Raw genomic sequence first — 14,598 nt, forward strand, 5'->3', positions numbered from 1 at the left:
GGAGCAACTCATTAATTTGTCAGATAAAATTGGGAAGGATTGCTGAGACTATCTGCTTCCTCTTCACTTTGTCCCAAAATTAAATGTTTTTCTTTAAGTAGAACTAAAGTCTTGTGTCAACATTTGGAATTCATTTACACCTTGGAAATGATCAGAAAATGATGATTAGAAGTTGCAGAGTACTTTTTCTCTGAAGCCCTTTAATAACCCTGAATCATGATTAATCATAATTAATCTCCATTTTAAAATTTAGAAAACTGAGGTTTGCCTATGTTGTGACTTGCTCATTGTCACAGCTACCATCAGAAATTTCAAACCTATGTCTCTTACTCCCAAGTATAACATTCCATCCACTGTACCAGACTCCCATAATCAATATAGCTTTTTTTTAAAAATTATTTTTAGTGAGGCAGTTGGGGTTAAGTGACTTGCCCAGGGTCACACAGCTAGTAACTGTTAAGTGTCTGAGGCCGGATTTGAACTCAGGTTCTCCTGAATCCAGGGCCAGTGCTCTATCCACTGCACCATCTAGCTGCCCCAATATAGCTTTCTTTAAAGTGAAAATGAAAAATATCCTAAGCCAGCCCAATGATTCATCTAGCTGCTGAGGCTTACATAAATATTCCTGATACTAGCATTATGTTTCCATAATGCATTAATTTTTGTTTCTGTGTAAGATGCACCTACAAAGCGAAGTGGTAGTGATGTTTGCACAAAGCACATCACTGCCTTATTTTATAAATAGAGGAGAGTCCCTAGTTCTTATATGTATTAGGAGTTGGTTAACAAGTCCATGGTTGCTCCCTCTAAATAACTACCCTGCTCATATACTCATTAGACCTAGAGTTATCATTTTGGGCCCCCCAAGAAGTGTTCATCCCTCTGATACTTGGTTGCCCTTTTCCAGTCTAATTACATCTTCACAGTTTTCCATATAGAAGGACTATACAAGAGGGCAATCCTTGATTTTTGCTTCCTTTGCTAATGATGCCCAACATTTTGTAGGCTCCCCTCAGTCCTAGCAATACATACATTATTGTCTTCAGTGTACGGCCTTTAACGTTAACTGGTTTGGATTGGGAGGCTTTCAAGGTCTCACTAGAACTCATAAGAACTCAAGATATATCGATTTTTAAAAGAAATGTTATGGCCTCTCCAACGATCTCAAAATGTCAGTCATGAAATGTTTACTGTGTGTAGGCACTATACTAAACACTAGGGATACAAAGTAAGGCAAAAACTAGTCTGCTCAAGCATTTCGTTCTAATGGAGACAACATGCAATACATGGAAGATAAAATTAGTCAAAAGCGACTTGGGGGCTGAAAGGACTGGGTAAGGCCTCTTGCAGCATGTTGGATTTGAGCTGAGCCTTGAAGCTAGGAGTCTTTGGGGGAGGGACATCCTATACATATACCAGAGGTTTGTTGTTAAGCTTTTTAAATGCCAAATAGGGAAGTTACACTATTTGATCCTGGAAAGCACTGCCATTTGTTGAATGAAGTGATGAACTGTGTGGAAGGCAAATATGAATGGGAAGCAAATTCCACCACCCCCAACTGGTCCATTTTTGTAGTCTGCAAACTAAGAATGGATTTTTACATTCTTAAACACAAGAAAACTTTTAAAATGTTTTCTTGTTAAAACCTTTCTTGCCTTACATAGGCCTTATGAAAACAAGCAGAGGGCTAAACAACCAATAGTTTGCTAACTCATGAATCAGCAGGCTATTGTAATAATAAAGGTGAGGGGCATCTAGGTGACGCGATGGATAGAGCACCGGCCCTGGATTCAGGAGGACCTGAGTTCAAATCTGATCTCAAACCCTTGACACTCGCTGTGTGACCCTGGGCAAGTCACTTAACCCCAATTGCCTCAACCCCCCCCCCAAAAAAAAATTGTAAAGGTGAGAGTTCTGTACAAGTGGTGGTAGTTGCACCAGTGAAAAAGATATGAGAGATGTGAAAGTTAAAAACATTTGTTAAGTGGGGTGAGTACAAATGAGTCACGGATAACAGGTTATGGATTTGGGTGAATACAAAGTCAGTGCTTTCATAGGTAAAAGGGAAAGTTGAGTAGATGGGAAGGTTGGAAGGGAAAATCTTTACAGGTTCCTTGAACTACTTTGGGGAGTTCACTTTAACATAACTAAGAGGCAGGTGGTAATTTGAGACTAGCTCAGGTGGGAGATTAGGACTGGATATATGTGGATCTAGGTATAATCTATATGAGAGATCATTGGACCCATGTGAACTGATGAACTCACCAAACAAGATAAAGGGAAAAGAAGAAGGACCAAGACAGAGCTACAGATAGTAGATGAACTCAACTAAGTAGTGTTTCATATTGAAAGATGGCTGAAGAAGACCCATTTGACAACAAAAATGAATATCATAACTTCAGTGCTGAGAAAGAAATGACAGTGGTAACATTTTTATAGTTTAGTTTATTGTCTTATAGAAGAGGAACCATGTACACAATACAAAGTAGTAAATTATCATAGTAATCTAGTGTTCAAAAAGATCCAAGCTTTGGGGACAAGAACTCATTATTTGACAAAAACTGCTGGGAAAATTGGAGAATAGTATGGCAGAAACTAGGTAAAGACCAATATTTCATACCATATACCAACATAAGGTCAAAATCAGTACATGCTTTAGACATAAAGGGTGATGCCATGGGCAAATTAGGGGAGCATGGAATAGTTTACCTGTCAGATCTATGGATAAGGGAAGAATTTATGACTAAGATAGAGCATTACAAGACGTAAAATGGGTAATTTTATTATATTTAAAAGATTTTGCACAAACAAAACCAATGCAACCAAGATTAGAAGGAAAGCAGAAAGCTGGGCATTTTTTTTTCTTTACAGCAAATGTCTCTGATAAAGGCCTTATTTCTCAAATATTTAGAGAACTGAATCAAATTTATAAAAATATAAGCCATTCCCCGATTGATAAATGGTAAAAGGATATGAACAGGCAGTTTTCAGATAAAGAAACAGAAACTATAATCACATGGAAAAATGCTCAATCGCTACTGATTAGAAAAATGCAAATTAAAATAAGTCATTTCACACTTACCAGATTGGCTAATATGACAGAAAAGGAAAATAACAAATGTTAGAGGAGATATGGGAAAATTGTGACAATGCACTGTTGCAGGAGTCGTGAACTGATCCAACCATTCTGGGGAACAATTTGGAACTATGCTCAAAGGGCTATAAAACTGCATGTGTGGGGCAGCTAGGTGGCACAGTGGATAGAGTGCTGGCCTTGGATTCAGGAGGACCTGAGTTCAAATCCAACCTCAGACACTTGACACTTACTAGCTGTGTGACCCTGGGCAAGTCACTTAATCCCAATTGCTTCACCAAAAACAAAACAAAAAAACTGCATGTGCTTTGACTCGGTAATATCTCTACTAGGTCTGTATCCCAGAGAGATTTTTTAAAAGGGGAGGGGGAAGGGAAGGACATATAGTACAAAACATTTATTAGCAGCTTTTTTTTTTTTTTGGTGGTGGCGGCAAAGAATTAGAATTGGGATTTCCATCAATTGGGGAATGGCTGAACAAGTGGTATATGATTGTAATGGAATACTACTGTGCTATAAGAAATGATGAGCAAGAAAATTTCTGAAAAACCTGAGAAGACTTACATGAACTGATGCAAAGTAAAGTAAGTAGAACCAAGAGAACATTGTACATAGTAACAGCAACATTGTATGATGATCAACTATGAATGACTTAGCTATTCTCAGCAATACAATGATCCAAGACAGTTTCAAAGAAACTCATTGAAAATGCTATCCACCCCAGAGAAAAGAACTGGTAAGAGTCTGAATGCAGATTGAAGCATTTACTGTTTTCACTTTTTTGCTTTTCATTTTTTTTGGGGGGGTGGGTGTCTGTGCTTTCTTTTTACAAATATTGACTAATATGGAAAATGTGCTTGTATGATTGCACATGTATAACCTATATCAAATTATTTACCCTCTCAGGGAAGGGAAAGGGGAGGAAGGGAGGGAGGGAGAAAATTTGGAACTCAATTTTTTTTAATGTTAAAAATTATTTCTACATGCAATTGGGAAAAAGGTAATATTTTTAAAAGGTTGAATAAAAAAAGAGGAACTTTGTAAAATTATGTAAAAATATCGATGTAAACCAGTGCCTCTTACTAGAAAAACTACATTCAAAATATCTTACTATCAAGTGAAATAATGTCATTTTATTCAAAATGCAAAAGAATTATCTAGGAAAAAACAAGTAGTGACATACTGCTTTGAGAGTTAAATTCAACCTAAAGAAGGAAAAAAAGCATCAGGTTTTTCTCAGCTAAAGGAAGAAGCCTACCTTACTAAATATCATCACTAACATTCAAACTCTTCCAGTCCTGTGCTGCTTTCATAATAAATGGGATTAGGAAAACACTTGCATGGAGAAATCAGAAGACAGGCTTCTTTCCCAGGCACTTTAAAGAGAACTTGGCAGCAGAAATGCATCACTTACAATACCTAGGCAACTTTGTGGGTCAAGTGTTTGGTAAATGTACTGGAGTGAGGCAGTTGGAATGGTCACATTAGCATGCATAGTAAACTCTTTTGAAATGGGTAATGATGAGTTGTACTTTCCCTTAACAAAAAGAACCTTCAGTAATTGAAATATCCATTGCCTGGTTAAGAAGCAAGTACCCTGTTTGCATATGGATCTCAATACTAGATCTAGCCCTTAAAATGGAAGGTATTTATCACATTACATACGTTTAAGTAGTCCAACTTTTACTGATTCAGATTAAAATGAAAAAAAAATTTCACAGGATTCAGCCACCTAGGTATAAGCTTAAGTATACAAGCTACTAACGACATAAATATGTAATTCTTTACGTACTCTATCAGGGTGAAAAAATTTTTAAATCTTATGCATCTTTGTATCTTTCATAGAGCCTTGGATAAAGTTTGGAAGCAAATACTTGTTCAATGAATGTCATCATAACTTGCCTTCCAATTACTGGCAAAATTTTTTATAATTTTTAATGTTCCTTACTAAAGGCAGATTGAAGAGATGAAATTATTTATAACCACTATCATCTTAAATATGCTAAAGATTGAAGAAATATGCCCTTAAAATGCTCTTGCCACATTTTCTGGACTCCACAGCCACAATGCTCATATTATCACATGCCACATCCGTGAATCCACTACAGGAAGAAAAGAGAAAATAAAAATGCTGGTAAATGAAAAAAGATGTAACAAGAGTTTAATGTTATCAATCACCCTTTAAAGTGAGTCACCCCTGTAAAGACAATTTCACTCTTCCAAAGGGTTCTTGGCCCTTGATGACTACCTGGGACACTAGATGTGAGATTTTTTGAGAACCCAAGTAGCTACTGTGGAGCAAGAAAGCATCGTTGGGATGTTTCAGACTGAGTGGCAATCACAACCTTTTATATATTTAGACATCCAATCTTAGGCACTAAAATCCCAGGGAGCACTCACTCACTGGATCTTTGCCAAACAAAGGCCTGCTCTCTATTGAATTTGTAAGGTTCACTGATTCAGTAACTAAGGTAGTATTCATTCAAATGAAAAACAGCATTCCACAATGCTTTAGAATATCAAAATGAAGTGTTCCAAAGAGCTGAAATTTCAAGATTTATAAGAAAACTCATGAAATGATTCTCAGTCCCCTTAGAAAATGCTATTCCCATCTCGAAGTGACAGCCCATTTTATGCAAAATTCAATATATTAAAATCCCAAAGCCTCCAAATAATTGAAGGCTGTTGAAGTTGCTGTAAAGGACACCTGAACCATGCACAAAACTGCCCCAGGTTACATCTCAATAAATGTGGGAATCAAGGCAGGAAACAGTAAGTCCCACATGAATTTTAATTCTCCCATAGGAATCACCACTTTAAACAGATTTATTCATTCTCACAGTCATCCGGTCTCAGACTGCTGATGTTCCAAGTGTGTGTGCCCTGAGGTCTCCATGGCCTTCATCACCTTGCATAACTGAACCCCCTTTTTTGTGAATGCTAACCTTGCCATCCAAGCTGAACCCACAAGAATAGACACTAATAAAAACATTGACTCTGCTTAAGAAATAGCTATTAGTAATAAATATACATCTCTATGACATTTAAAATTTTTTAATGCTCTTCCCCATCATTTTATTTTCATACCAATCTTGGGAGGTAGTTTAGTTAATACCTATTTTCCAGGTGAAGAAACAGAGTGAAAAATTACCTGGACCACCTGTGAGATCCCCCTAGTAAATGATAGCAGCTCTTCAGAACAACAGTGTTTTTTTCCCTTTTCCATGTGTATACTCGTAGAGAGAGGTCCTGGGAGGAGGTGACGACACGGAAACTGTCCTTAAAATGAGAAGACAGGAAGTGAGTTTACCCACAATTTTTTTTTAAAAAGGGAGAATGATAGTTGAGTATCTGAATCATCATACCACCCAAATGGATGTGATTGTCTGGTGATGGTCTTGAAAGGCTGCTAAAAAATTGCCAGTTATGGAAAAGATTGTCAGCTCTGATCCACATCCTAGAAGAATGATGTCAGTACCATGGCTTTCCAGTATATTAGGAGTTCTGAGGAATTTTGGCAATATGAAACTTGCAACCTGTTGTGCTTTTATCATAAAAACAAACAAAAAACGGTAAATAGCTCACATGGTAGTCAAAGCTTTTAGCATATAAAAATTACCAGCCCTAGGACAACTAATAAATATACAGTGACCCATTCACAAACACATTTGTTGCATTTATTAAATACCAAAAGTTAGCTAAGTTTTGTGGAGGAAAGGATCAAAATAGGGTGAGATATCTAAAAATTCTAAAACTTGACTCATGTTCATTAATATTAGTGTTTCTTATCCATTGTTTTTCTGATAATGAACCAGCAATTTTTAAAAATCTGAGAAACTTTGTGGGTTCTAAACTTGGAAGCCTACATTTCATTTCATTGGTGGGAAAGGTGGTAGGAATAAGCTAAGCTGATGAAGAAGACTATTTTACTTGTCCTCAATTTTCACCCTGTACTTAGTACAGGGCACTATAAACAGTATGTATTTAATAATTAAATAGATACAGCAAGCTTAGATGATAAGCTCTGGGAAGCATCAAAGCACAGAAAGAAGGCTGGTTCTGAAATCAGAGGTCATGGGTTCTAAGTCTAAATCCACCTTGATGCTTACTTCCTGTAGGACCTTGGGAAAGTCCCTCTCACATCTTACAAATTCTGTTTCCTCAGCTCTCATAGAACGAGGGGATTGGGCCTAATGGCCTCTGGTTAGCCCTGGTTCCTAGGTAAGGTGTTTATGGCTCCACAATTATACAGTTTGTAGGTACTTAGGCCTTTATACTTTAATTCCAATGAGGCATCTGGAATGCAGATAGTAGTGAATCCAAGTTTTATCATGGGAAAGGGGTTGTGTTGAGTACTTAGTTTATCCCCTAATCTGGAAATCAAATACTAATTATATTTTCTGGAAAAAAAAAAGGATTCCTTTAAAACAAAACAAAATAAAAAAAACCCCTGAGTCAAAGAATCATGCTACTTCTACCATGTCTGATTGAAGCACTCTGAGGAAAAGACTGTGAATATAATAAGTATAAAAGTGTCAAAGAAAATAAATAATTCTTTATACCAGTGTCAGAAAGGTCAAGGACATAAGTATATCTGCCTATCTCAAAGGCTGGTCTGAGATATTTAAGTCACAGTATGAGATATTCACAATGACCTGTTGATACTGTGGAAGGGTACACTGCCCAGCATGAGAACCACTGTGACCTACTAAACTAGGGATCAGGAAAGAACACCTTATATATAAGTATCACTTTATATAAAAGGTCACCTTATATAATAGTATCCCCCCAGTCAATTGCCCATGGCCAATCCAATCCAGGATTAGCTCTCTGAAAGAAAGGGGCATCTGAGGACATTTGTGTTGAGAAGGACTAATGGCTTTTAATGATGTCAACCACAAAAGTTGGGGAAATGGTCCTAAGAAGACCATTATTGTAAAAATTGCAAAAGATCTGTGGTTTGAGGCAAATACTCCCTTGACAGAATTGGTTCCCAATCTCATGATATTTTGGTTTAGAGTTTTGTGAGTTGCTGTGGCAAAAAAAAAATGTATCAACAGGAAGTTGGCCTTGGCCTTCTGGTCATGTATCTCCAAGTTCACCTAGATTGATTCTTAGACAACAATCTATTTTGATGCCCATATGTAAAGCTTTTCTAGCTTGGTAGGACCTGTTAGAGGTGCATGCTCTATTGGTATAGCCTTTGAGAATATGGTGTCATTTCTATGCCATGATGAAACATCAGAAGAGCCTCTAATGGAGGCTCAAAATATCTTAGTTCCCATTAATAACTCATTATGGATGAGTTATCTATGAATTTATTAAATCCCTCTTGAGTACAGGCTTCAGCATTTACTGACTCTAAGATATTCTATATGTCACAAGATATTCTCTATATATACATATGTGTATATGCATATATACATATGTATATACATGTGTGTATATGTATGTATACATACACACACACTTCAAGAAGAATCTGGATGATCACTTGTTTGTCTTGTTGCAGGGATTCTTTTGGATGTGGGTCAGAGTACATGACTACTGGAGTCCCTTCCAATTTTTGGAAATTCTGTGATTACCTATAATAAAAATCTGGACCTTTGATTTTTAAGTCCTGTCCTCCACCACTCTTCAAGATCCACAGTTTTGGGAGGCAGCTAGGTAGCACAGTAGATAAAGCACCAGCCCTGGATTAAGGAGGACCTGAGTTCAAATCCAGCCTCAGACACTTAACACTTACTAGCTGTGTGACCCTGGCAAGTCACTTAACCCTCATTGCCCCGCAAAAAAAAAAGAGAGATATCTCCACGCTTTTTAAGATATTCTGTGTCCTAGTCATGTCCCTTAACCCTTAGATATAAAGGGCCTAAACAGCACAATAATCACGTACTTTCCCTAACCTATATATTTATAGCTCTGAGAATCACAGGGTCTCAGAAACGGAAGGCACGCCTGCATCTATCTCCCCTAACCTGTATCTGACACTATCATACTCAACAGTCTTTGTTTGAAAAACTCTAGGAAGGGGGGGGAGATGAATTCACTCTCAAGGCAGCCCATGCACTTTGGGCTAGGGGTCATTGTTTAGAAATGTTCCTCTACATTAAGCCTTTTACCGATTGCATCTAGTTCTGCCCTGTCTGGAGCCAGGCAATGTATAAAATAAATCCATAGAATCAAAGAACTAGAAGGGACTTGGGAGATCATTTCATTCAAACTTTCAGCTTTAACAAGGGGAAACTGAGGTTCAGAGATGAAGTGATATGCTAAGGGTCAGGCAGCTAGTTACTGGCACCTTCCACTCTAGAATCCAAATTCTTGCTTCCTAAGACAGGACTCTTTCCTCTATACTCTATTTTATGTGTTTTTTCATTAATGAAAGAAAAGTATAATTTTTTTACTTGTTATAGGGGCAAAGCACAGAGTTTGGGGAAAGAGTGGAGCCTACCCAGAATTTCCACTTTATACTTGGATTGTTTTGATGTCATATCAAAAGTGGTGACAGACAAACCACCGGTTCTTCCATCTTCATGCAGCACTATTAATCTGGCCGCCTCTTTGGGTGCCCAGCTGGCATTCTGAAATTCCCCTACAGGCAGGGAATTAGAAAGGGGCTGATCTTCAGATGAGCTGGTCAAGGAATCTGTACGAAATACCTGCAGAGACACCACAAACACCATTGCAGGTATAATCTGAACTATCCTAGGAATATTTGTGTCTGGGGCAAATTCAATTGAAGGTAAGGGGCTGGCCTTTGTTCCCACAATAACCTGGTTAGAGAGGAGAGAGCCCTGGAAGAAGGACTTTGGGACCCTAGGGGTATCAGTAACCCAGGTGTGCAATTGGGTGTTTCCAGGTTGGTGAAGGGACAAGCACAAAGCAAGCCCCAGGAGACAATGTTTGCCTTGCAAAGAAGAATGCACCACCTTAGATAGCAGCAGCCTGGAGCAAAGTCTCATACATTCCATGCTAGTTAGAGCTCTGGGTCTACCTAGATATATTGGTGAATATAACATGGAGTTAGATGGTTTTACTGTGGAGGAGTCAATAACTTTTCCAAAGTTAGCTCTAACCTTGTTTTGCTGGCGATAGACATCATCATGTACCCGTGTTACCACCTGATTTCAGATTCCGCCATCAGTAATAGTCATGCTGAGTGATTTTGCTCTAATGGCAAAATCATTTAGTCTAGTCCAGTGAAAACAGCCAAGGTACAATCATGGAACTTCAGAGCTGTCAGGGACCTTGGAGGTTATCCAGCCCAGCCAATTCCTTTTATGGAGGATGGAACTGAGAGAAGTGGGCAAGCTTCTTCCCATCATCACCCACAAATGTCCCACTTTCATAATCCAGAATTCCTGTACCTGACCATAACCTCCCATCCTTCCAGTTCATCCTGTACCTCACCCTTTCTAAGCCCAGTCTTCAACCTCATAGCAACCTCGAAGCTTTCTACCCCTTTTGGTTTTCCCTGTCCATTCCTCTTCTCTGGCCTCTCTTCTCTGCAAAATCTCTGTTGTTAATCATTTTACTTTTACATTGTCCTCACCCCTTGAATGTCTTGTCCCAGTCTCATATGACTTCTCTTCATTTCCCAGTCCCCAGCTCTGGATTACTCCTATCATTTACATTCTCCATTCCTGCTCACTAGCTGTGAACTACTAGAAAAGAAAATCATTTAACTGTGCGGATAGGGTTCACTACAAATTCATGTATTACATCCTCTACTTGGCCTACATTGCTGTGTGGCCACCATCTTTTCCCTGATGGACTCTCCAAATTTTTTTTCTCTCCCATTAGATTGTGAGCTCTGGAGGGCAAAGGGCTGTCTTTTGTTTCTTTTATATCCCCAGTGCTCAGCACAGTGTTTGGCAGCTAGGTGGTACCATGGTGGATAGAGAATTGGGCCTAGAGTCAGGAAAACTCATATTCCTGAGTTCAAATCTGGCCTCAGATACTTATTAGCTATGTAACCCTGGGCAAGTCACTTAACCCTGTTTGCCTCAGTGTCCTCATCTGTAAAATGAGCTAGAGAAGGAAATGGCAAACCACTCCAGTATCTTTGCCAAGAAACCCCAAATGGAGTTTGGACACAACTGAACAACAAAAATGGCACATGGTAGAAGTTTAATAAATGTTTCTTAGCTGCCTTTTCCCAAACCATGTCACTAACACTTTGGCCTTCTTCTTCAATTCTCCTCTCTCTCAAATGATATATGCACCCTTGGGACCCTGAGCTCTATGGGGCAAGCCTTTACCTTATGTTACCCAGAACCAGCATCCACATCACTTCCTGTCATTTCCAAAGCATTCCACATTGTGGAATTTTTATGCTGTCTTCCCCAATTAGATAGCTTTTTTTTCAACTTTCAGTTTATTGATGTATCTTGTTTTCTGTGACAACTACAGATCACTTCCATTTCATGAGTAGGTCTCATGTAAGGAAGTAAAACAGTTAATTCAAACTTATAGTGACCGGGGCAGCTAGGGTGGCACAGTGGATAAAGCACCAGCCCTGGATTTAGGAGGACCTGGGTTTAAAATACAACCTCAGACACTTGACACTTACTAGCTGTGTGACCCTGGGCAAGTCACTTAACCCTCATTGCCCCTAAAAAAACAAAAACAAAAAAACAAACAAACAAAAAACTTATAGTGACCTCACCTGAAAGTGCATGCAACATTTCACATCTGGAGTAGACCTCTAAAACCTCATTAATTTAAAATTATTAATAGACCAATAGATTAATCTATTATTTCTTCCCTCCATCCTCAACTCATTGGAAAAAAAGAAAAACAAAATTAATTTTAAACAAATATGCACAGTCAAGCAAAACAAATCCCCCCAGTACACATTAGACACCTCTCTCTCTCTCTCACTCTCTCTCTCTCTCTCTCTCTCTCTCTCTCTCTCTTTCTCTCTCTCTCTCTCAAAAACTGCTAGGAAAATTGGACAGCAGTATGGAAGAAATAGATTTACACCTCACACTTTATACAAAGATAAGGTCCAAATGGATACAGTACTTGGATATAAAAGGTCACATCATAAACAAATTAGAGAAGTATGGAAAAAATTACGTATTAGATTTATGGATACGAGAAAAGTTCATGACCAAACAAGAAATAGAAAAGATCATATAAGACTAAAATGAATAATTTTATTACATAAAAAAAGTTTTTCACAAAATAAATCTTGCAAAGCTAAGATTAAAAGGGAAGCTATTCACTAAGAAAATATTATTGCATCAAGTTTCTCTGAAAAAATGTCTTCATTTCCATGCCATATAGGGAACTGATTCAAATCTGTAAAAAAAGAGTCTTTTACCAATTGATAAATGGTTTAAAGATATTGAAACAGCTGCTTCTCAGGTGAAGAAACCCAGTCTTTTTATAGTCAAAAGAGAAAAAAAAATTGTTCCAAATCACTTGCCCAAATCACTACTTGTTTAGAAAAAAGCAAATTAAGTCAATTTTGAGTTGTAATATGGTTCATATCTTAGCTATCAGAGTGACAAAGATGAACCAAAAAAGGAAAATGATAAATGTTCGAGTGGCTTTGGAAGAACAAGGCATATTGAGTGTGCTGTTGGTGGACCTGGGCAGTGAACACAACCATTCTGGAAAGCAATTTGTTATTATACAAAAAAAAGTATAAACTAAATTCCCTTTGACCCAGCTAATATCACTGCCAGGCCTATACCCAAAGAAGATTAAAGAAAGAGGAAAATGTCTTACACAAAAATATCAATAGCCAGCTCTTTTAGTGGTATCAAAAAATTGGAAGCAAGAGAATAAGGGTAGCATTGAATGCCAGGCTAAGGAATTTTTACTTTATCCTGTAGGCAGTGGGAGGACTCTGATGGTTTTGAGCACTGAATAAGAGATGTGATCATATTGCTTTGGGAAGACAAATCTGGCATCTTAGGCTGAATTACCAGGAAGGAGAGAAGACTAGAGAAAGGTGGACACTGGGAAGGCCACAACTGAGGCATTAAGTGATCACAGAATTAGCTTGGGTGATGTTTGGAGGGAGAAAAAAAGGATGGGAGGATTAGAGTGAGATTGAAAGAAAGCTTCTATTCTCCAACATTCCTTCCCTCCCTTGTGCCTTGCCTAACTCCCCAAAGCCTGAGGTTCTGTCCCACCACAGAAACTGCTCTCTCACAAAGGCAAATGTTCCCATTTAAACTCGCTACCGGTAATAGGGACTGGACCAGTGAGTTCATTGGAATAAGGAAATCCTAAAATGTGGAAACTCAATTAATATCAATGCATGTTGGGAATTTCACTGAAACCTAGAGATTATAGAGATGCCTAGAGCACTGAAAGGTAAATGATCTTGCCCTAATTCATGCTACCCAGTACTTGTCAGACACAGAACTTGAAACCAGGTATTCCTGGCTCCACGACCTGTTCTCTACTCACACTGCCTCTTGGTAACTCTCTAGTAATTCACAATAAAGAACCCATGGGCCCTTGGGAAGAGAGAGCTTGGAGGCCAACAGGTGCTGAGAAATAATTCCTAGGGCAGAACTGATCTGTCCTTCCTCCAGGCTTCTCTATCGTACTTACAGTCTACTGAGTATTGAGTTATTTTGTGCTTGTGTTTTCTTTCTCCTATTGTTCCTACCCCCACCATAGAATACAAGGCCTTATACAGAGTAGGCACTAATAATGGAGTGCTGGACTGAATTGAACCAAATGCTGGAACCTATTCTTTCAGCTTGTCATCAGTATATCAGGGTATACAACTCAGGGAAGACGTTTCTCAAAAACAGGTTGTACTTTTACCAAAACATGTGGAGTTTTTGTTGAGCCTGCTAACATCCAGTTCTTGTCAGGTGAGCAGCTTAGCAAATCCATAGGACAATTTTGAAATGCAGTAACTCGGGAGACCTCCTCCAAGCAGGGAACTGTTAAGGTATAAAGCATACCTTCTGTAACAGCCACCTAAAAAGAGAAAAAATAGAGGTATTTGTAATGCTGTGAGAATAAACAGAACTCACAAGGCAGATAAGCAGGAGCCTAATCTGGTGCTCAAAATATGTTTATGGCATCTGAGGTCATACACCATAACTTGTTGGTTTATGCCTATTGGTTACTACCCAGCTTTTTGCCTTAAAAACAATGAGTAACTGGTTAAGAAGATGGTTCCCGAGGATGGGATTTGGATTTATAAACCAATGCTTAGAATATAAGAATGACAGACTAACAGAGAAGGATGTAAACAATTAACACTGTAATGGGAAAACACTAGAAGCTTTCTCAATTAAAATAGAGTAAAGCAGGGGTGCCCCTTTTCCCCACTAATTTGACATCATCTAGAAAGGCTAGCAATAGCAATAAAATAAGTGGAAGAAATTAAAGGCATAAAGACAGGCACAGAAGAAAAAAAAACTATTTGCTGTTGACATGATGGCTTACTTAGAAAATCTTAGCAGATCAGTAATGAAAGTAATCAATAAAATGTAATAATTTCAATAAAGTAACAGATTATA

At 38.2% G+C, this 14,598-nt stretch overlaps 1 protein-coding gene across 1 annotated transcript in view; it reads right to left on the bottom strand.

Annotated features, from left to right (window-relative positions):
• Nucleotides 1–4,051: 4,051 nt before the first annotated feature.
• FBXW12 (F-box and WD repeat domain containing 12) overlaps nt 4,052–14,598 on the bottom strand; it is a 34,909-nt gene continuing 24,362 nt past the window's right edge. Inside the window, exons 6-10 of the mRNA XM_044001360.1 lie at nt 13,892–14,050; nt 9,549–9,756; nt 6,460–6,638; nt 6,246–6,373; nt 4,052–5,196 (exon numbers count right to left, since the gene is read on the bottom strand). Coding sequence (XP_043857295.1) covers nt 5,097–5,196; nt 6,246–6,373; nt 6,460–6,638; nt 9,549–9,756; nt 13,892–14,050 — 774 coding nt within the window. The 3' untranslated portion in view covers nt 4,052–5,096. The remainder of the gene's footprint in view (nt 5,197–6,245; nt 6,374–6,459; nt 6,639–9,548; nt 9,757–13,891; nt 14,051–14,598) is intronic.

Source organism: Dromiciops gliroides, chromosome 1 (genome assembly GCF_019393635.1).
Source record: "Dromiciops gliroides isolate mDroGli1 chromosome 1, mDroGli1.pri, whole genome shotgun sequence".
Classification (NCBI taxonomy): domain Eukaryota; kingdom Metazoa; phylum Chordata; class Mammalia; order Microbiotheria; family Microbiotheriidae; genus Dromiciops; species Dromiciops gliroides.